This window comes from Trichosurus vulpecula, chromosome 4 (genome assembly GCF_011100635.1).
Source record: "Trichosurus vulpecula isolate mTriVul1 chromosome 4, mTriVul1.pri, whole genome shotgun sequence".
NCBI lineage: Eukaryota > Metazoa > Chordata > Mammalia > Diprotodontia > Phalangeridae > Trichosurus > Trichosurus vulpecula.
The window spans coordinates 37,500-60,681 of record NC_050576.1 but is presented as its reverse complement, the minus strand read 5'-3'; the positions used below and the strand labels follow the sequence as shown (position 1 = coordinate 60,681).

At 40.4% G+C, this 23,182-nt stretch overlaps 1 protein-coding gene across 1 annotated transcript in view; it reads left to right on the top strand.

Annotated features, from left to right (window-relative positions):
• Window positions 1-23,182, top strand: part of PTGFR (prostaglandin F receptor) — a 48,344-nt gene that overhangs the window by 1,716 nt on the left and 23,446 nt on the right. Inside the window, exon 2 of the mRNA XM_036756362.1 lies at window positions 1,701-2,574. Within this exon, the coding sequence (XP_036612257.1) occupies window positions 1,777-2,574 (798 nt within the window). The 5' untranslated portion in view covers window positions 1,701-1,776. The remainder of the gene's footprint in view (window positions 1-1,700; window positions 2,575-23,182) is intronic.

The following is a 23,182-nucleotide window of genomic DNA, read 5'->3' as shown; positions in this document are numbered from 1 at the left end:
GGTTAAATCCTGGCTCTTTCCTTTGCTCCTTCGGTGCCTTAACTTTTGGGACCCGCAGTTTCCTTATCGATCTGGATGGCCCTTTTAGCTAAGAATCCATAAGGTCATAACTTCTGGCAAGTCACCCAATCACACTGAGCCTTAGTCTCCCTTTTTGTAAAATGAGCATGTTCTTGTATGCGGGAGTGCCTGTGTGTATAGTGGAGTCCTTGGGCAGTTTGGTGAAGCCTATGGGCCTTCTCAAAATAATTTTTTTAATAAAGATTCTTAATTGAAGGATATGTCCAATTTCACTTAGAAGTTAGAGATAATAAGAAAGGCATATTTTCCCCATCCAAGTTCACAGACATCCTGAAATCTATCCATAGTCCCCTTGGAGATCTGTGGCCCCCAGACTAAGAACTTTCTTATTAGATTTAGGATTTAGATTTATTAGATTAGGATTTCTCAGCATCCTCCCTACTCCAAAGTTTGTCAGCTCCTTCAGTGAGTAGAATTGGTAAGCCACAGGTCTACAGAAAAAAATAATAAATGATGAACTTGTGTCCCAAAGGGGCTTCACATCTGGTGCCAGGAACCACCAGGTGCTTCAGAGGGTCGGGAAAACAATTGCTTTACTAGGCTGAAGAACAAACTAGCACAGGTTTTCCATAAAGACTATGTGATGACCCTCCCTCCTTCTTCCCCTCCCCCGTCAGCCTTCAGGGAGGTTCTGTTCAATACATGAAACTGTCCCTATGTGTTCCTTGCTCTGGGGGTTCCAGGTCAGTTCACTTGAAGGTGAAGTTAATTTAACTGGCCAGGTCAATTTCTCCATAACCAGGCTCACAAGATAGGGAGGGGTTAACTCAAGCTGCCCTAAGTCTGCATTATAGCATCAATAGCCCACCTTAACTTGAAATCAGAAAACCTGGGTTTAAATCCTTTCTCTGTTGTCTCCTACTTGTGTAACCTTGAGAAAGTCTCTTCTTTTCTTGGATCATCAGTTTCCTCATCTGTAAATTGAAGAACTTGGTCCAGATGACCTTTAAGTCCGCTTCCAGCTCCAAGGTCTATGGTCCCATAGAGGTTAGGGTTGCTTCTCTCTTGTGTATAGTAATTCCCTTTCGAAGTTTCACTTTTCCTGCTTGGGTAAATTTTCTTAGAATCAGTCAATTAGCCTTTATTAGCACCTGTTGTCTCGAGAGTGTTGCATTAGGTGTTGGGGATAGAGACAAAGAGTGACCTACTCTTTAGTGGGACCTTTAGAAGGATACCAAGTCCAAACCCTTCAATTCATAGATGAGGAAACTGAGGCCTGGAGATGCTAAATGTCTTGTTCAAAGTCACACAAACAAAAAGAGCCAGAATTTGAACGCAAGTCATCTGACTCCATGTTTCATTTCTGGCTCCTTTGGGGTCAGCTGAATTTCTGAGTGTCATATCTGCCAGTGTTGGTTCAGCAGGAAAGCATTAAGAGAGACGCAGTTTGCTGGTGTGGCTCTTGTTTTTTGGCAGCATCCTTCTCTTGAAAAGGGAATGTAGAACATATGCATATGTCCTTTGGGAACATTATGCAACCTTCCTTGTGATTGGCTGAGGACTCACTCGCCACCACCAAACTCCTCAGGAAGCATCTGCTTCAAATGTCAGGTGAGCAATGCCTGCTGTGCTTTTCCTAATCTGGGCGGGATTCTTTTCTTTTCTTTTTCATGCTACAGATGCCTTCTGATGGAAAAGACTGCTCCAGCTTGAGAAGATGATATCTTGAGAGTTCAGTGTATCTTGGCTGTCACCATGTCTGTGAACACATCCAAGCAGCCACCTTCTTCTGCTGCAGGGCTCCTTACCAACACCACCTGCCAAACTGAAAACAGGCTCTCTGTCTTTTTCTCTGTTATCTTTATGACAGTAGGAATCCTCTCCAACAGCCTGGCCATTGCTATCCTCATGAAGGCATACCAGCGATTTAGGCAAAAGTCTAAGGCATCCTTCCTTCTCTTTGCCAGCAGTCTGGTGATCACTGACCTTTTTGGCCATCTCATCAATGGAGCCATAGCTGTGTTTGTCTATGCCTCCAACAAGGACTGGATCCGTTTTGATCAGTCTAATGTCTTGTGTAGCATTTTTGGCATATGCATGGTGTTCTTTGGGCTGTGCCCCCTTTTCCTGGGTAGTGTGATGGCTGTGGAGAGATGCATCGGAGTTACCAAACCCATATTCCACTCCACGAAGATGACGTCCAAGCATGTGAAGATCATGCTAGCGTGTGTGTGCCTCTTTGCCATCTTCATTGCCATGCTGCCCATCTTGGGACTCCGAGCCTATGAGATCCAAGCAACCCGGACCTGGTGTTTCTACAGAACCGAGCACATCCAAGACTGGGAGGACCGATTTTATATCTTGCTCTTTTCTTTTCTGGGGTTCTTAGCTCTGGGCATTTCATTCGTGTGCAATGCCATCACAGGAATAGCGCTCCTAAGAGTCAAGTTCAAAACCCAGCAGCACCGACAAGGCAGGTCTCATCATTTTGAAATGATCATTCAGCTCTTGGCCATAATGTGCGTCTCTTGCATTTGCTGGAGTCCGTTTCTGGTAAGACCTAATGTTTGTACCTGTTTGCCCATGTTGGAGGCTGTGTTGGTTTGCTTTTCCACAGTTGTTAGCCGTGATGGGAAATATAGTTTGGTCCATTCATTTTTCCTGTTAACTGCTTGAAGCTTGTTATTTCAGCTGCCTATGCAGACGTAGGGAGCCAAGCCATGAAGGACAGTCATGGTTCTTTTCATTTATGCCTTGAATGTGCTACAAAACAGTTCTAAGCTGAACATCATCCATACTGAGGCTTCAACATGAGGTTTTGAAGTTCACTGGATTTGGCTGAATTCCCAACACACATAAAATCAATGTTTTGGTTGTTTTTTAATTATTCCTTTTAAAAATTATTTTAGCACCTAGCACAGTGCCTGGCTCAGTCAGTGCTGACTGAAAGTTTTGAGTACTGGAACAAACTGAGGAGTAAGAGACTTCATTGAAAGTTGCATGAACAAATCCAGTTGGGTAGGAACCACCTCCCAATTATCTGATCCTAAACATAGAATGACAGGACCTCTACTTGCCAAGGGAAATAGGGAATTAAAACAAGACTTGAGATTAGGCAAGAGAAGAAACAGCTTGTGTCTGACTTATACATCAAATCAAGGCAGAAGCCAGGTTACCAGGGAAGGGGTGGCCATAGGATCATAGATTTAGAGCTGGAAGGGGCCTTCAGGGTCAGGCAGTCCAACTCTGTCGTGTTATAGACTTGGAAATTGAGGTCTGGGATCCTAGAATTGGATCTGGAAGAAACATTCGAAGTCACAGAGTCCAACTCCATCATTCTGCAGATGAGGAAACTGAGGCCCATAAAGACAAAGGAGGTTTACCATCAGGAAGTGAGAATCAGAATTTGAACCCAGAATCCATAACCCTTTCTGCTTTACCAGAGGCCTCTGTCCAGGGTCAGTCTGGGAATTAGCGGCTACATTGAAGCAGTTCCCGACTCACAGGGATAAAGGGCACCAGAGAATAAGGGGATCTTCTACTCTTTGTCATCCACTAAGTTTCAGTAGACAACCTGCTTTTCAGCCTGGTTTGTGTCCTTGGGTCCCTTGGGTCCCTTGGTGGTCTGAAGCAGTCTGACTGCAGCCCTTTTAGGATAAATAGCCATCTGGAATAAGTACATCCAATTACAAAGAACCCAACCGTAGTCAGAAGGAAGATGGGAATTCTTCCCATCCAAATTCATGGACACCTGGAAATCAGCCTAGTGGGGGTTTGTAGATCCCAGGTCAGGAACTCTTGTCATCTGGGAATTTCCCTGTCTTCCTTTACCATATGCGGTAATATTGATGTAGCTTTTAATGTCTGAAGGGTGACAGCTGAGGTTGAATGTGATCAGTGGAGGTCCAGACCAGGATAAAGAGAGCCTCCTACTCCCCTGAAGCTGTGGGAACTCCTTATACTGCTCAAGAAGTAGCTCTCATATTATGTGGTCTTCCCCAAGGACTCAGGGTCAGATTTAGTCGTGGCTAGACTGTTCAAACTGGAGTTGGGAAGACCTGGGTTTGAATCCTGCCCCAGACACTTGCTAGCTGTCTGACTCTAGGTAAGGTAGTGTGTAGGAGGGCCAACCTTGGGGTCAGGAAGACCAGGGTTCAAGTCCTTCCTGACATTGACTAGTTGAATGACCCTTGGCGAGTCACAACCTTGTTCTCCTTAGTTTCCTCAACTTTAAAATGGAGATAGTTGCAGCACCTACCTCACAGGGTTGTTGTGAGGATAAAATGAAGTTATTTGTGTAAAAGTGCTAAGCACAATGCAGGCATATAGTAGGCAATCAATAATGCTTGTTGATTGAATGAGTGGAAAGTGAGCTAGAGTGTTGTTGTTCAGTTGTTTCTGTCATGTCCAACTTTCCATGACCCCATTTTTGGTGGGGAGGAGGTTCCTTGGCAGAGACTCTGGAGTGGTTTCCTGCCATTTCCTTTGCCAGACTTCCTGGATTGCCATGCATAAGGCATGTGTTAGTCTGGGGTCTAGTGTCTGTTCTTTGGATGGAGGACAGGAGGTATCTTTTGGAATATACCTGAGTTGTCATTGACTTAACAAAGATCAACTTTTCCTTCTTATTGTGGGGAGATTTTTAGGGATGTCAGAGTTTACTTCATGGTACTGTTGAAAGAGGGAGGGATTTCGAGTCAGAGTCACTCACTCCCAGCGTGACCCTGGGCAAATCTCTTATCCATCAGAGGCCTTAATCATCCATATCTGAAAAATGAGAGAGGGAGGCCAGCAAAGTCTCCTCTGAATTTAAACCTGCCTCCACTGAGCTACCCAGGTCTCAGTCTCCCTATCTGTAAGATAGGGCAGGTGGACTGCCTGGCTTCTGAGTCCCCTTCTAGTGCTACATCTAAGATCTGAATAGGTTGTTCTCTGAGCCAAAGATATTTTCAGAAAAAAGGAGGTTTTCACAATGAATAAATTAAATTACAAATGAAATTAATGTAGGACTCAGAAGAGGAAATATGGAAGGGGAGGGGAGGACTATGTCAATATTGTCAACAGCTTAAAAATAAAATTGTTGTAGAAAACATCAACACAACAAACTGTCTTTGTTCATGATGAGAGCCCATTTGGATAATTGAGGCTTCAAGCCCAGCTTCTGTTTTCTATTTGTTTTGAATTAGCTGGATAATTGCCTTAATTTTCTGCTTTGTTTATACTCAATATTTTTTTACCCTCCACTAGAGGAGTGAGGGGATTGTAATTTCTATTAATTCTGTAGATGAACAGAACTGAACAGCTTCATTGAAGTCACCCCCTGCTCATTCCAGTGTCCCATTCATCTTTCTGAGAATTTTGTTTTCTTTTAATTTGAAAATTGAGACACTGGAATTCATTGTGTTTACGGATAGTGCTTCCTAAAAGGAAAAGTTTATGACCATATGACTAGTTCAATAACATTGGCCTGTTTTGATGAAGCATCACTTCTATTGTCAATGGTCTCATTGAGGTCTCACTTCCATTTGTCAATGAATTACTGAAAGCTGCAGTGAAGCTGCTTTAATGCTGAACCTGGCCCTCCCCTGGCCAGACCAGAACAGGTGCTAACTGACTGTTAATGGAGCTGCTCATACCCCTGGTGACTTCTCTTGACGAGATCTGGGTTTTTATCCATTTTCTCCCAGGGGAGTGCCTGCCTGCTCCTGCTTGGAGTTTTGGTCAAGGTCAAGGTCAGTAGGTACTTCTGCCCTGCTCCTAGTCAGAATGCAAAAACAAAACAAAAATCCACCAACAGCCCTAGAAGTTCCCAAAATAAAGTTTCCTGTGGAGAACTCTTTCCACATTTTTGGGGAAACATCTTGTGGGGAAAAGGGGTGGTGGTGCAAAGCAGTTGGTGAGGGAGACCCTGGTTCTACTGAGTTTGTGCTTTCAAAGCTTTTTAGAATCAGAGCCTGAAAACACTCCGGGGCAAAGGCAGCCATTTTCCTTCCAAAGGGGAAGGGGCATGGGGAAGGGCACTACTGTTGGAGTCATTTAGCTAAAAATTGAACTTGTGGTCACCTTGTATTTTCTCTGTGCTTTAAGTGCCCCAAAGTCTAATGTGATGGAAGACCTCCTGCCCAGTAGTGCAGAGCTGTATCCTCACATTTGTTTCTGCAAAAAACATTTTTGATTGGGAACTTAATAAATACCAAATAGGATGAGCATTGCCACAGATGTAGTAGAACAATACAAATTCTGGGAACTTCGCTGATGCACCGCTGGTTTTCTTTTAAAAATTTATTATATTTTCCATTTAACCTTCAAAGCTGTCCTGCTTATCTATGTTTCCTTCTGACTTTTCTTCTGTTCTCCTTTGTGCATTCAAAATAGGACTCTTTCTTTCTTCTTCCCTCCCTCCCTCCTTTCTTTCTTCTTTCTTTCTTTCTTTTTCTTTCTTTCTTTATTTCTTTCTTTCTCTCTCTCTCTCTCCCTTCCTTCCTTCCTTCCTTCCTTCCTTCCTTCCTTCCTTCCTTCCTTCCTTCCTTCCTTCTTTCCTTCCTTCCTTCCTTCCTTCCTTCCTTCCTTCCTTCCTTTTGTCAACCTCTCCCTGGCTTCTCTCTCCTCCTCCCTACACCCTCCCCCATAAAAAAGAACAAAGTCCTTGTAACACATATGTATGGCCAAGGAAAACCAATTCCCTTATTGTTATTTTTTATTTACTTCTCAACATGTACAATGAATTTTTTTATTAGCAAGTATAGAAGATGTCTATAATCCCCCTACTGGATTTCCTTTGGTTACTAAACAAATCATGGGGTCATAGGTTTAGAGGTGAAAGAGACTAAAGAAGTCATCTAGTATGAGATCTTCATTTTACAAATGGGGAAATGAGGCTCAAAGTGGTGACGATCAGTTCCAGGTCACACAGTGTAGAGCTAAGATTTAAGCCCAGATTTTCTGACTCTAAGCAGTCTTCTTTCTTTCAAAAATTATTTTTAATTTACTATAGTAGAATAGAGGAAAAACGATGATTGCCCAGGAAACTGCAAATCTTTTATGTACAACTTGCTATTCCCTTTAAATATATATTAAAGTCATCGTGTAACCTTTTTACCCCCATCCCCAGCCCAGACCCCGATGGCTACCATTAAACAAAAATATGTAAAATCATTCTATACACATTTCTAGTTATCAGTTCTTTCTCTGGAGCTGGATAGCATCTTCTTCCATAAGCACTCCGTCGTTGATTTGAGTATTTATAATCCTCAAAATGACTTAGCTGTTCAAAGTTGTTCTTATAAGAATATTGCTGTTATCATGTACAATGTTCTCTTGGTTCTGCTCACTTCACTCTTCATTATTTCATGCAAATCTATCCATGCTTTTCTAAAATCATTGAGCTCATCATTTCTTATAGCACACCACAATCATATACCACAACTTGCTCAATCATTCCACAATTGATGTGCATCCCCACAGTTTCCAGTCCACAAATGAGCTGCTATAAACACTTTACAATATATAGGTTCTTTTCTTTTTTCCCTAATCATCTTTGGAAACAGACCTAGTAGTGGTATTGCTGGATCAAAAGGTAGAGGCAGTTTAATATCTCTTTGATCATAATTCCAGATCGTTCTCCAGATCAGTTCACAGTTCCACTAATGGTGAATTAGTGTTCCATTTTTTCCACATCCCATCCAACATTTGTTGCTTCCCCCATGTTAGCCAATCTGACAGATGTAAAATGGCATCTCAAGATTGTTTTAATTTACATTTCTCAAATCAATAATGATTCAGAGCATTTTTATATGAACGTAAGTTGTGTTGATTTCTTCATTGAAAAACTGCCCATTCATGTCCTTTGACCATTTATCAACTGGGGAATGACTCATATTCTTATAGATTTGACAAAATTTTTTATATATTTGAGAAAAGACCTTTATCTAAGAAGCCGCCTGCAAAATCCACCCCCTCCCAATTTTCTGTTCTCCTTCTGATCTTGCCTATATTTGTTTTATTTGTACAAAACCTTTTAAAATTTTAATGTAATTGAAATTATCCACTCAATACCTCACTTTGCTCTGTATCTCTTGTTTATTCATAAATTGTTCATCTATCTGTAAGACATAAGTAATATGTTCCACGTTCTTATTTTCTTGTAATCTCTCTCTTTATATTTAGGCCATGTGTTCATTTTGACTTTATCTTGGTAAATAGGGTAAGATATTGGTCTATGCCCCTTTTTTCCTGCCAGACTGCTTTCTAGCTTTCCTTTTTTTTTAAACCAAATAATGAATTCTTATTTCCAAAACTTAAGCCTTTACATTTGTCAAATGCAAGGTTACTCTAGTTATTTGCTGCTGTAAATCACATGTCTACTTTGTTCTATTGATTTAACTTTCCATTTCTTAGCCAGTACCAGATAGCTTTGATAATCACAGCCTTATAATATAGTTTAAGATCTGGTACTGCTAAACTGCTTTACTTTTTTTTCTCACTAGTTTCTTTGATATTTTTTACTTTTTGCTTTTCCTAATGAATTTTGTAATTTTTTTTCCAATTAAGTAAAAATAATTTTTTGGTAATTTAATTGGGATGGCATAGAATATATAAATTAGTTTAGGTAAAATTGCCATTTTTATTATATTGGCCCTGCCCTGCCTACCCATGAACATTTACTATTTCTCCAATTATTTAAATCTGATTTTATTTGTATAATTTTTTTATAATTTTGTTCATATAGTTCCTTGCTTTTGCAGATGTGCTCCCAGATATTTTATATTGTCTAGAGTTATTTTAAATGGACTATCTCTTACTATCTCTCCTTGCAGTATTTTGTTTGTGATAAATAGTAATACTGATGATTTCTGTGGATTTACTTTATATCCTGCTACTTTGCTAAAGTTAATAATTGTTTCAACTAACTTTTTAGTTGACTCTGGGATTTTCCAAGAATATCATCAATACCTTTGCAAAAGAGATAGTTTTATTACCTCATTTCCTATTCTAATTCCTTTATTTTAAATGTTTTGGAAAACATATGCCTCATTCTGCACTGTGAGTCCATAGGGATGGATTCTTATGCATTGGTATGCCATACTCTGTTCCTTGAGAATTCACTAAATGCAAATTAATGGATTCGTTTTTAGTGTGCCGCTGCCCACCCACTCAGTTTAGAAACCTGCATTTTACCAATCAACTAATCACTAAGCTTTTATAAAGCACTTACTCTGTGCCACTTAAGGTGCTAGGAATACAAATACAAAAGTGAGAGTCATGTATTTAAGGAGCTCATATCCATCTATTTGTCTTTCTAGTTATCTGTTTAATTTATTTATTATCGATAATATCTGTCCATCTATCATCTACTTACCTACCTACCTACTGATCACCAACCTATCATCTATTTATAACCCTAACTCTGACTTTACCTACATATTATCTATCTATCTACCTACCTACCTACCTACCTATCAGATATATACTTTGAAACCTTATGATCATGCAAATGTGAATTGACAAGAAAAGACCAGAGACAGAAGTAGATATTTTAGCTTAAAATTAAGTATAACTTATAACTAAGCTTATTGTTTAGTTTAGTTATCATTTAAAACATGCTCACTAAGTTCTTATCTTTTTCGATTACCGTGTTCTGTTTTTCTCACTGCCAAGAGAGTCACCCCTCGTGACAATGGTCAAAAATGAAAAGAAGGAAAGAGTAGCTCACAGCCGGCCATCTCTCCAGGGTCTGGCTGTGCCCCGCAGCCAGCCGGCCATCTCTCCGGCCACCGGCAGGAGGTAGCCCGGCTCGACCATTCTCAATCCCCAGGGCGCAGTTCCGTGCTTTGGTTGATGGCTCAGTCCTTTCTAGTTACGTTGCCACGATCTGTCTGTTGTGTTCCTGGTTGTGTTTCCTTTGTTTTGCTTCGGTGCCTGTTGAGTTGTCCCAGATTTCAAAATGTTCTGCATTTCTTGTTTCTTAGAGGGCAGTAACATTACATCTCCCTCTCGTTCTGTGCCACAATGTATCTAAGCCCAACTTCCCTCAGTGGGCAGCTACTTTGTTTCTAGTTGTTTTTTTTTTTACCACTCCAAAAAGTGCTGGCTTCATTTCTGAAAAGACCCCCTGCTTGTTTGTCAGCTCCTGTGAATCGAGAGTAGGTGCTACTCTTGATTTCATAAAATTTAGCTTGGGTTACTGATTGTGTCCAAGATAAAAATGACTACGTGACTTGTTAGGATTTTTTTTTTAAATGCAATTTATTTATTTAACATATTTGGTTTTCAGCATTGATTATCACAACATTTTGAATTACAAATTTTCTCCCCATTTCTACCCTCCCCCCCACTCCAAGATGGCGTATATTCTGGTTGCCCTGTTCCCCAGTCAGCCCTCCCCTCTATCACCCCCCTCCCCTCTCATCCCCTTTTCCCTTCCTTTCTTGTAGGGCAAGATAAATTTCTACGCCCCATTGCCTGTGTATCTTATTTTTTAGTTGCATACAAAAACTTTTTTTGTTTTTGAACATCTGATTTTAAAACTTTGAGTTCCAAATTCTCTTCCCTCTTCCCTTCCCACCCACCCTCCCTAAGAAGTTGAGCAATTCAACCTAGGCCACACATGTATTATTATGTATAACCCTTCCACAATACTCATGTTGTGAAAGGCTAACTACATTTTGCTCCTTCCCAACCCATCCCGCTTTATTGAATTTTCTCCCTTGACCCTGTCCCCTTTCCAAAGTGTTTGTTTTGATTACCTCCACCCCCATCTGCCCTCCCCTCCATCATCCCCCCACCTTTTATTTTTTTTTTTATCTTCCTCCCTCTTCTTTCCTGTGGGGTAAGATACACAACTGAGTATGTATGGTATTCCCCCTCAGGCCAAATCTGATGAGAGCAAGGTTCACTCATTCCCCCCTCACCTGCCCTCTCCCCTCCTCCCATAGAACTGCTTCCTCTTGCCACCTTTATGCGAGATAATCCACCCCATTCTATGTCTCCCTATCTCCCTCTCTCAGTATGTTACTCTCTCATCCCTTAATTTCATTTTATTTCTTTTAGATATCTTCCCTTCATCTTCAACTCACCCTGTGTCTGCTCTCTCTCTTTTACATATATATATATATATATATATATATACATACATACACATATAAACACATATATATATATACACATACATACATATACACATAGATACATACATACATACACATTCACTTATATATATACATAACCATATATATATACATATACATACATATATATGCATATTCCCTTCAACTACCCTAATACTGAGGTCTCATGAATCATACTCATCATCTTTCCATGTAGGAATGTAAACAAAACAGTTCAACTTTAGTAAGTCCCTTGCAGTTTCCGTTTCTTGATTACCTTTTCATGCTTCTCTTGATTCTTGTGTTTGAAAGTCAAATTTTCTATTCAGTTCTGGTCTTTTCACTGAGAAAGCTTGAAAGTCCTCTATTTTATTGAAAATCCATATTTTGCCTTGGAACATGATATTCAGTTTTGCTGGGTAGGTGATTCTAGGTTTTAATCCTAGCTCCATTGACCTCCGGAATATCGCATTCCAAGCCCTTCGATCTCTTAATGTAGAAGCTGCCAGATCTTGGGTTATTCTGATTGGGTTTCCACAATACTCAAATTGTTTCTTTCTGGCTGCTTGCAGTATTTTCTCCTTGATCTGGGAGCTCTGGAATTTGGCAACAATATTCCTAGGAGATTTCTTTTTGGGATCTATTTGAGGAGGCGATCGATGGATTCTTTCAATTTCTATTTTGCCCTGTGGCTCTAGAATATCAGGGCAGTTCTCCTTGATAATTTCTTGAAAGATGGTATCTAGGCTCTTTTTTTGATCATGGCTTTCAGGTAGTCCAATAATTTTTAAATTATCTCTCCTGGATCTATTTTCCAGGTCAGTGGTTTTTCCAAGGAGAGATTTCACATTGTCTTCCATTTTTTCATTCCTCTGGTTCTGTTTTATAATATCCTGATTTCTCATAAAGTCACTAGCTTCCACTTGCTCCAATCTAATTTTTAAAGTAGTATTTTCTTCAGTGGTCTTTTGGACCTCCTTTTCCATTTGGCTAATTCTGCCTTTCAAGGCATTCTTCTCCTCATTGGCTTTTTGGAGCTCTTTTGCCATTTGAGTTAGTCTGTTTTTTAAGGTGTTGTTTTCTTCAGTGGATTTTTCAGTATTTTTTTGGGTCTCCTTTAGGAAGTCATTGACTTGTTTTTCATGGTTTTCTCGCATCCTTCTCATTTCTCTTCCCAATTTTTCCTCTACTTCTCTAACTTGCTTTTCCAAATCCTTTTTGAGTTCTTCTATGGCCTGGGGCCAGTTCATGTTTTTCTTGGAGGCTTTGGTTGTAGGCTCTATGACTTTGTTGTCTTCTTTAGGCTGTATGTTTTGGTCTTCTTTGTCACCAAAGAAAGAATCCAAAGTCTGAGACTGAATCTGGGCGTGTTTTCGCTGCCTGGCCATATTCCCAACCAACTAACTTGACCCTTGAGTTTTTCAGTGGAGTATGACTGCTTGTAGACTAACGAGTTCTATGTTCTACGTTTGGGGGGGAGGTGCCAGCTCTGTCAGAGCCGCACTCCTCCTTCCCCAAGGACCCCCAGTCCAGACTGGGCTTAGATCTTCAGCAGGCTGTTGCACTCCTGCTCTGATCTGCCACTTAATTCCTCCCACCAGGTGGGCCTGGAGCTGGAAGTAACAACAGCTGTAGCTGCCCCACCTCCGCTGCCCCCGGGGCTGGAAGCCGAACCGCAAACTCCTTCCACTCCCGCAGCTTTTCCCACTAACCTTCTCCGCAGTCTTTGGTGTTTGTGGGTCGAGGGGTCTGGTAACTGCCGCAGCTCACATATTCAGGGCTCTAGGGCCCCCTCCGCCCGGCTTCTGGTCTGGATCGTCCACGCCGCTCAGGCTGGGCTCTGCTCCACTCCGTTCCCAGCTCCCAGCTCTGTGTGGAATAGACCTCACCCAGAGACCATCCAGGCTGTCCTTGGCTGGAGCCCTGCTTCCCTCTGCTGTTCTGTGGGTTCTGCCGTTCTAGAATTGGTTCAGAGCCATTTTTATAGGTTTTTGGAGGGACTCGGGTAGGGAGCTCACTCTAGTCCGTGCTTACCAGCCGCCATCTTGGCTCCGCCCTCACTTGTTAGGATTTTTAAGTGAACATGGTTAAATTTTCTTTATAGAAACTTAGCATTTGGTGAAATAACGAAGCCTGGAAATGTGAGTAATTCATCATACTACTTTTAAAAGATAACTTGACAACATTTTTTGTCCTCTTTTTTTTGGGAGGGGGGCAGGGCAGAAACTCCCTCCACTGGTACAGCTCTGCAACTCATTTTTAATTTATCATCTTATAAAATTGTCTTGCAACATTGACAATAACTTAGCCAGAGTCATGTAGCTAGGATGTTTGAGGGGATTTTTTTTATAATTAAGATTTTTTATTTTTAGTTTACAACACTCAGTGCCACATAACTTTGAGTTCCAGATTTTCTTTCCCTCCCTCCCCAAGACGGCAAGGAATCTGATATATCTTCTACATATAACTTCACATTGAACTTATTTACACAATGGTCAAGTTGTAAAGAAGAATTATGACCAATGGAATGAATCATGAGAAAGAAGAAACAAAACAAAACAAAGATGAAAACAAAAGAGAAAAAAATGGGAAAAAAAGGCGAGCATAAAGTGTGCCTCAATCTGCATTCAGACTCCATAGTTCTTTGGATGTAGATAGCCCTCTCCATCATGAGTCCTTTGGAGTTGTCTTTGTACCTTGTTTTGCTGAGAAGAGCGAAGCCTATCAAGGTTAGTCATCACTGAATCCATATAGCTGTGGTTGTGTATAATGTTGTCCTGGTTCTGCTCCCCTCGCCAGCATTATATCGTGTAGGTTTTTCCAGGTTATTATGAAGTCCGTATCATCTCCATTTCTTATACCACAGTAATATTCCATCACTTGTTCAGCCATTCCCGAATTGATGGGCATCCCCTTGATTTCCAATTCTTTGCTACTACAAAAAGAGCCACTATAAATATTTTCGTACATATAGGTCCTTTTCCCACTTGTGTGATCTCTTTGGGATCCAACCGTAGAAGTGGTATTGCTGGGTTAAAGGATATGGACGTTTTTATAACCTTTTGGGCATAGTTCCAAATTGCTCTCCAGAATGGCTGAATCAGTTCACAACTCTACCAGAAATGTAACAATGTTCCAATTTTCCCACATCCTCTCCAGCATTTATCATTTCCCTGTTTTGGCATTTTAGCCAATCTGACAGGAGAGATGTGGTACCTGAGAGTTGTTTTGACTTGCATTGCTCTAATCAGTAGTGATTTCGAGCATTTTTTCATATGCCTATAGATATCTTTAATTTCTTCCTCTGAAAACTGCCTGTTCATATCCTTTGTCCATTTCTCAATTGGGGAATGACTTGTATTCCTATAAATTTGGCTCAGTTCCCTGTATATTTTAGAGATGAGGCCTTTATCAGAGACACTAGTTGTAAAGATTTTCTCCCAGTTTTCTGCTTCTCTCCTAATCTTTGTTGCGTTGACTTTTTTATACAAAACATTTAAATTTAACATAATCAAAATTATCTCTTTTGCATTTTGTAATGCTCTCTATCTCTTATTGTGTCATGAATTCTTTGCTTTTCCATAAATCTGATAGGGAAACTATTCCTTGCTCTCCCAAATCGCTTATAGTATCAGCATTTATTCCTAAATCATAAACCCATTTTGACTTTATTTTGGTATATGGTGTAAGATATTGGTCTATGCCCAGTTTCTGCCCTACCATTTTCCAATTTTCCCAGCAGTTTTTGTGAAATAGTGAATTCTTAGCCCAGAAGCTGGATTCTGTGGGTTTATCAAAGAGTAGATTGCTATAGTTATTGACCACTGCGTCTTATATACCTATCTTATTCCACTGATCCACCACTCTGTTTCTTAGCTAGTACCAAGTAGTTTTGATGACTGCTGCTTTGTAGTACAATTTAATATCTGGTATGGCTAGGCCATCTTCCCTAGCATTTCTTGTCATTAATTCCCTAGATATTCTAGATGTCTTGTTCTTCCAGACGGATTTTGTTATTATTTTATCCAGCTCTGCAAAATAGTTTTTTGGTAGTTTGATTGGTATGGCACTGCATAGATAAATTAATTTAGGTAAAATTGTCATTTTTATTATATTAGTTTGGCCTAACCATGAGTAGCTGATATTTTTCCATTTATTTAGATCTGACTTTATTCGCATGAAAAGTGTTTCATAATTATGTTCATATAGGCTCTGGGTTTGTCTTGGCAGGTAGATTCTCAAATATTTTATAGTGTCTACAGTAACTTTGAATGGAATTCCTCTTTCTATTTCTTGCTGTTGGGATTTGTTAGTAATGTATATGAATGCTGAGGATTTATGTGGGTTTATTTTATATCTTGCGACTTTGCTAAAGTTGTTTATTATTTCAAGTAGTTTTTTACTTGATTCTCTAGGATTCTCTAAGTAAATCATGATATTGTCTGCAAAAAGTGATAATTTAGTTTCTTCTTTGCCTATTCTAATTCTTTCAATTTCTTTTTCTTCTCTTGTTGCTACAGCTAACATTTCTAGTACCAACTTGAATAATAGGGGTGATAATGGGCATCCTTGTTTCACCCCTGATCTTATTGGGAATGCATCTAGATTATCCCCATTTCATATAATGCTTGCTGATGGTTTTAGGTAGATGCTATTTATCATTTTAAGGAAGGCTCCATTTATTCTTATGCTTTCTAGTGTTTTTAATAGGAATGGGTGTTGTATTTTGTCAAAGGCTCTTTCTGCATCTATTGAGATGATCATATGGTTTCTGCTAGTTTTGTTGCTGATATGATCAATTATGTTGATAGTTTTTCTAATATTGAACCAGCCTTGCATTCCTGGAATAAATCCTACCTGGTCTTAGTGTATTATTCTCATGATAAGTTGCTGCAATCTTTTTGCTAATATTTTATTTAAAATTTTTGCATCAATACTCATTAGGGAAATTGGTCTAAAATTTTCTTTCTCTGTTTTGACTCTTTCTGGTTTAGGTATTAGTAACCATATTTGTGTCGTAAAAAGAATTTGGTGGAACTCCTTCTTCACCAATTTTCCCAAATAGTCTATAAAGTATAGGAATTAATTGTTCTTTAGATGTTTGATAAAATTCACATGTAAACCCATCTGGCCCTGGAGACTTTTTCCTAGGGAGTTCATTGATGGCTTGCTCAATTTCTTTTTCTGAGATGGAGCTATTTAGGAATTTTACTTCCTCTTCTGTTAACCTGGGCAATTAATATTTTTGCAGCTATTCATCCACATCCCTAAGGTTATCAAATTTATGGGCATACAATTGGCAATGTAATTCCTAATTATCATTTTAATTTCTTCTTCATTGGAGGTGAGTTCACCATTTTCATTTTTGATACTGGTAATTTGATTTTCTTCTTTCTTTTTAATAAAATTGACCAAAGGTTTATCGATTTTATTGGTTTTTCATAAAATCAGCTCTTTGTTTTATTTATTAATTCAATAGTTTTCTTAATTTCAATTTTATTAATCTCTCATTTCATTTTCAGTATCTCTAATTTGGTATTTAATTGGGGGTTTTCAATTTATTCTTTTTCTAGCTTTTTCAGTTGCATGTCCAATTAATTGATCTCCTTTTCCTCTATTTTATTCGTGTAAGCATTTAGAGATATAAAACTTACCCTAAGAACTGCTTTTGCTGCATCCCACAAGTTTTGGCATGTTGCCTCATTATTATAATTTTCCTGAATGAAGGTATTAATTGTTTCTATGATTTGTTCTTTGGCCCACTCATTCTTTAGAATTAGATTATTTAGTTTCCAATTAATTTTTAGCTTATTTTACCATGGTTCTTTATGACAAATAATTGTTATTGCATTGTGATCTGAAAAGTATTCTTTGACTACTTCTGCCTTTCTGAACTGGATTGTGAGGTTTTTATGCCCTAGTACATGGTCAGTTTTTGAGTATGTGCCATGTACCACTGAGAAAAAAGTATATTCCTTTTTATCCCCATTCAGTTTTCTCCAGAGGTCTATCATTTCTGCCTTTTCAAAAATTCTGTTCACCTCCTTAACTTCTTTCTTGTTTATTTTTTTATTGATAAAAGTATTTATTTAATATATTTATTTTTCAGCATTGATTTTCACAAGAGTTTGAATTACAAATTTTCTCCCCATTTCTACCCTCCCCCCCACTCCAAGATGGTGTATATTCTGGTTGCCCTGTTCCCCAGTCAGCCCTGCCTTCCGTCGCCCCACTCCCCTCCCATCCCCTTTTCCCTTCCTTTCTTGTAGGGCAAGATAAATTTCTACACCCCATTGCCTGTGTATCTTATTTTCTAGTTGCATGCAAAAACTTTTTTTTGTTTCTGAACATCTGTTTTTAAAACTTTGAGTTCCAAATTCTCTCCCCTCTTCCCTTCCCACCCACCCTCCCTAAGAAGTCAAGCAATTCAACATAGGCCACATGTGTATCATTATGTATAACCCTTCCACAATACTCATGTTGTGAAAGACTAACTACATTTTGCTCCTTCCTAACCTATCCCCATTTATTGAATTTTCTCCCTTGACCCTGTCTCCTTTCCAAAGTGTTTGTTTTTGATTACCTCCACCCCCATCTGCCCTCCCTTCTATGATCCCCCCTTTTTTATCTTCTTCCTCCTTTTTTGCTGTGGGGTAAGATACCCAATTGAGTATGTATGGTATTCCCTCCTCAGGTCAAATCTGATGAAAGCAAGATTCACTCATTCCCCCTCACCTGCTTTCTCTTCTCTTCCTACAGAACTGCTTTTTCTTGTCACTTTTTTGTGAGATAATTTACCCCATTCTATCTCTCCCTATCCCCCTCTCTCAATATATTTTCCGTTGAATTCTGTTCTTTTCATCAGGAAGGTCTGGAATTCCCTTATTTTGTTGAATGTCCATCTCCTTGCCCAAAAGATTATGCTCAGTCTTGCTGGGTAGTCGATGCTTGGTTGTAGTCCCAGCTCCTTTGCCCTTCATAATATCATATTCCAATTTCTCCTGTCATTTAATGTAGAAGCTGAGAGATCCTGTGTGATCCTGACTATAGTCCCACAATATTTGAATTGTTTCTTTTTGGGTGCTTGCAGTATTTTCTCCTTGACTTTGTAATTCTGAAATTTGGCTACAATATTTCTTGGAGTTTTCAATTTGGGGGTCACTTTCGGGGGGTGAGCGGTGGATTCTTTCAATGACTATTTTACCCTCTGGTTCTAGACCTCTGGGCAGTTATCTTTGATAATTTCCTTGAAGATACTGTCAGGGCTCTTTTTTCATCATGGATTTCCAGTAGACCAATAATTCTTAGATCATCTCTCCTGGATCTATTTTCCAGGTCAGTTGTTTTTCCAATCAGATATTTCACATTTTCTCCTATTTTTTTCATTCTTTACATTTTGTTTTACTGCTTTTTGATGACTCTCTCTTTAGTTTCCACTTGCTCAATTCTAATTTTTAATGAGTTGCTGTCTTCATTTTGCTTTTGAGTCTCCTTTTCCAATTGGTTGATTTTATCTTTCAGAGTGTCATTTTCTCTCTGAATCTCCATAGCCATTTCACCAATCTTATTTCTTAAAGACTTGATTCCATCAGTGACTTTTTCCCCATTTTTCCATTTTTTTTACCTCCCTAATTTGGTTTTTAAAATCCTTCTTTAGCTCTTCCAGTAATGCTTTTTGGGCTTGAGACTAGTTCACATTTCCTTTTGAGGTATCAGATGTGGGTATAGTGTCAATGCTATTCCTCTTCCAAATTGGTATTTCGATCATCCTTGTCTCTGTAAAATGAATCAATGGTCCTCAGTTTTTTCGTGTTCGTCTTCATGTTGTTTAGCTTTTTCCTGGCTTTACAGTGGATTTCTGCTTTTGGGGCTCAGGGATCTCTGTCCCAGGTTTCTCATTCTGGGGACTGTGAGTCTATTTACTGGTTTTGTGTATTATAGCCTTCAGTTTCCTGAGGTATGGGGGAAGGGGTCTTGCTGCCTGAATTCTCCTTTTCCCTTGCAGCTCCTCTCCAGCACTGTTGCTCTTTAGCAATGGTCTCAGCTGTTTGTTGTCTGTGCTGGGGTCTGCTGCTTCCCCTGGGGGTGCAAGGGTATGTCTGGGCTCCTGGTGTTGACCCCTGCTGGCTCTGCCCCTCCAGGACTCAGGAACTCCCAGTTCTCAGCCACTGAAGTCCCACTCCTGTCTCCTCTATTGCAGCGTCTTTTCCCGGAGGAATTCTCTGGGTGTGTGTGTGGGGGGGAAGGGATTAGAGCTGTTTACCTGGCCATTATGTCTCCCAGAAGTTCAAGCAAGGCAATTTCAATCCTTTGGGCTGCAAGCCTCAGGAGTAGATATTTCACTGCCAGAGGGGCTGTGCTGCTGCCTCTCGTTGCTTCGACAGACTCCCATCCTGTGTTGGGGGACCTGGGGATCTCCACTGGTTTCGGGTGGCCAGCTTTCTCCCAGCCTGTCTCGCTGGTTGGTTTCCGCAGCTGCTTTCACTTTGGTGCTGTTTGGTGCAGCTCCGTAAGCCGAGTGCTCTCCCAGCCTACAGATCCCTCCGTTGACCTTTCAGACTCTCCTGGCTCGGAAATTTGCCCTACTCAGACTGCTAGCGGCATCCAACTCTCTCAAATCTGCTCAGATTCACTTTTTTAGGGGAATCTGGCAGAACTTGTGAGAGAGCTCCGGTAAGACGCTGCCTTCATGTGGCCATCTTCAAAAGTTGGGACTTTGAAGCAGGGAGAGTCAACCCTTTACATTTGCGAAGTCTCAGACATACAAGAGGTGTTATCGGCTGAAAGGCATACGGGAGGGGAAGGATTAGGGAGCCTGGCTTCCAGGTTGGCCTGCCACTGCTCAGCCCAGAGTCTTCTCTGAGGGGATTTTAAATCAATTGGCTGAGGCAGTAGGGTATAGTGGCTAGAAAACAGATGTGTGAGCTGGAAAGACCTGTATGAACCTGGACAAATCATTTAACCTCTTAGCATTCCAGATAGCTTTCTAGGACTCTGTGTTTCAGAGAAGATGCCCACCTGTATTGGGAGAAGGACTTTTCTCATTGGGGAATTCCCTAGATCAATGAAATCACCAGTCTAGGCTCTAGCCCTGTCCTTGACCTCAAGGCTGGTGCTATATCCCCTAACTCAGGTTGCCTTCTTTGGAATGTGAGCTTTTTGAGGGCACAGAGAATGTTCACTGTCTCTATACTTGTCCCAAAGGAAGTGCTTAAAAATGCTTATTAAATTACTAAATAAATACTTGCTTCTTATGCCTTGCCTTAAGTGAATTGAGCAGTTTTAAATGTGCCTCTTCTGGCTACATTCACCCAGTTGGATCACCGCATTGGAGCCTATGAGAAAATCTGGGCTTTATTACTTTAGAATTTACTTTGATAACAAGAGTCTCATTTGAACAGTTCCAGACTTGTTTCTTGCTTTGCCCTGTTGATTGACTTTCTCTGTATAAACACATCTTAAAATCATTCTTATGATATTTCTATGATGTTGCAAAAAAAATGTCAACAAGACATTTGCTGGAGATTTCAAACCAAACATTCTCTACACTCTCTCCATATTTCTATTATATCTAGCCTTTGTGCATAGCATAGGGTAGGTTTCATGACTTCGCCTAATGGTAACACTCAGTACATGAGCTCTGACAGCCTGAGGGTAACTGGAGTCCTAGAAATAAATGTCAAGGGATGAGACAAGGTCTTACCACCTAGTGAACCAAAGTCTTACGTGCATGATGGTGAGTGAGGTCAGAAAAGGCCAGGACTGGGGCCTTATTTTCTTTCTCAAGTCAGAAGTGGTAGGATACAGCTCCATTCAATCTGACAAGTATTTTTTAAGCACCTACTATGTGCCAGGCACCATGCTAGGTCTTGCAAAAACACTCAAAAATAGGTCATGTTATCAAGGAGCTTGCCTGCTATGGGGGTGGGGAACAAGAAATGCACCAAACAGCCTCACAAAATAGGGGAATGTCTGAAGTGGAGGGGGCAGTAACAACTGGATAAAGCAGGGGTTCTTTGCTGTTTGGTGGGTCATGGACCCCTTTGACCCTCTGGTGGAGCCTTGCCCCCCCCACAGGATAATATTTCTAAATGTGTCCATTAAAATAAATAGGGTTATAAAGGAAATCAATTTTGTTGAAACAGTTATCAAACAAACAAACCATCAGTTCACGGACCCTTGAATTAGAGGAAAAAGGAAAGGCCTGTAGATTCCTGTCAAATTGGGGCCTGACCTATGATTTCATTAATATACATAATTCCCTGGATGAGAAAATAGCCTCTCCCAATGCAGGTTGGTGTGCACTCTGGTCAGAGAGCATGGTCTGGAGCCAAGCAAAGGGAAAGGACTTACTCAGAGTCACACAGCTACGATGGCTCTGAGGTAGAACATGACCCATGTCTCCCCAGCATGGAGGGTGGTTTGCTCTCTGTTTCCCATTCTTTAGTGGCTGTGGTGTTTTCCCTGGAGGTGAAGTGCTGGTTTCTCTTTCTTACCGAGGACAGATGTGTGGAGATCAATCTCTCAGTGTGAATTCATGCTGTACTAGCCCTGGTTTTATCAAAGGATCAGGGCTCTGTCCTGTCTGCAGATGAGTCCAGGCTCACAATGTCCTGTTGGTGAGCCTGGTTAGTTTAGTCCAAGAATTCATCATTCTGACATTTGGCATTTTTGTAGGATGTTGACCCTTGTGTAGATGGAGCCTCAGAACCACATTGCTGGAAATTTAGGCTAATAGCTCAAATTAAAATCTATGAAGGTTGACCACAAGAGGGAGTATGGCATGATGGAAAGAGAGTGCTCCTTAGAGTCTAGAAGAACTGAGTTCAAATCCTGTATCAGCATATACCAGCCAGTGGCCTTGGGGATAGTCTCTTACCAGGCTCAACCTGGAGTCAGAAGACCTGAGTTCAAAACCAGCCACAGACACTTAATAGCTGTGTCCCCTTGGGCAAGTAACTTAATCTGTGTTTGCCTCAGTTTTCTCATCTGTAAAATGGGGATAATAATAACACCTTCCTCCCAGTGTTGGGAGGAGCAAATGAAATCATATTTGCAAAGCACTTTGGAAACCTTAAGATAATTATGTCTTAACCTCTCCTAGTTCATCCTGACAATCAGTGGAGGGAGTTTCTGTACCAAGGAGTTCTCCACCCTGATGACATCTAGGTCAGGAACAAAAGCCAAAAGCCACCTCTTCCCCCAACAACCCTTCCCGTGAAAGATCCTTGACCTCGATTTTCTATCTCCTGTGGGTGACTAATAAAAGTTTGGGGATGGTCTTGAGGGTGACAGTGTAAGGCTATAATTGCATTAAGTCTCAGAACCTTATCATATCATAAATACAATTTAAGCCCATTGTTAAGTTCTGTCTCTGCTGGTGTGGCTGGCAGAGGGTTCTAAACTTCATCTCTTCTGACCCACGTGCCTGCCCTTGAGATTCTGCTGTGAACAAAACTGACTTTGGTTTGACCAAAGCTCATGCTGATCTTTAGATATTTGGGTTTTTACAGAAAGCCTTAAGATCTTCTCAATTTGATGTAAAGTCCAAGGTAGGGGTGAACTCTCTGAAGCCAGGGGCTCTTTCATTTTCATCTACTTGTAGCCAGTCCCTTGGACAAGGCAAAACTGAACTTCAATATAGATCATTCTGTATACTCCCAGACTCCCTGTTGCTCATTGACAAGAGATTTGCTCATCCCATTGCTAGTGTTTGAAGGTCATGCAAAATTGGATCCTGTAATTTTTGGTTTTGGCCAGATGAACCAATGAATTCATATAGCTGCATTTGCATGTGTGACTTGAATGAAAGAGCAGGCACATTTTGGTCTAGTCCTTCCATAACAGAGGTTGAACTCCAAAAAACGATGCCATGGGTGTTCCAGGTTATAATTACCACAGGAGTCAGAGTTAGAATGGATTTTGGGGGCTATTTAGGTGCCCCTCTAAGCCCCTCATTTGATAGGTATGAAAACTGAGGCCCCTGGAATGAGAGCATGTGCCCGCAGTTACAGGGGTCATCGATAGCTTAGCTGGGAATAGAGCCCAAGTGCTCT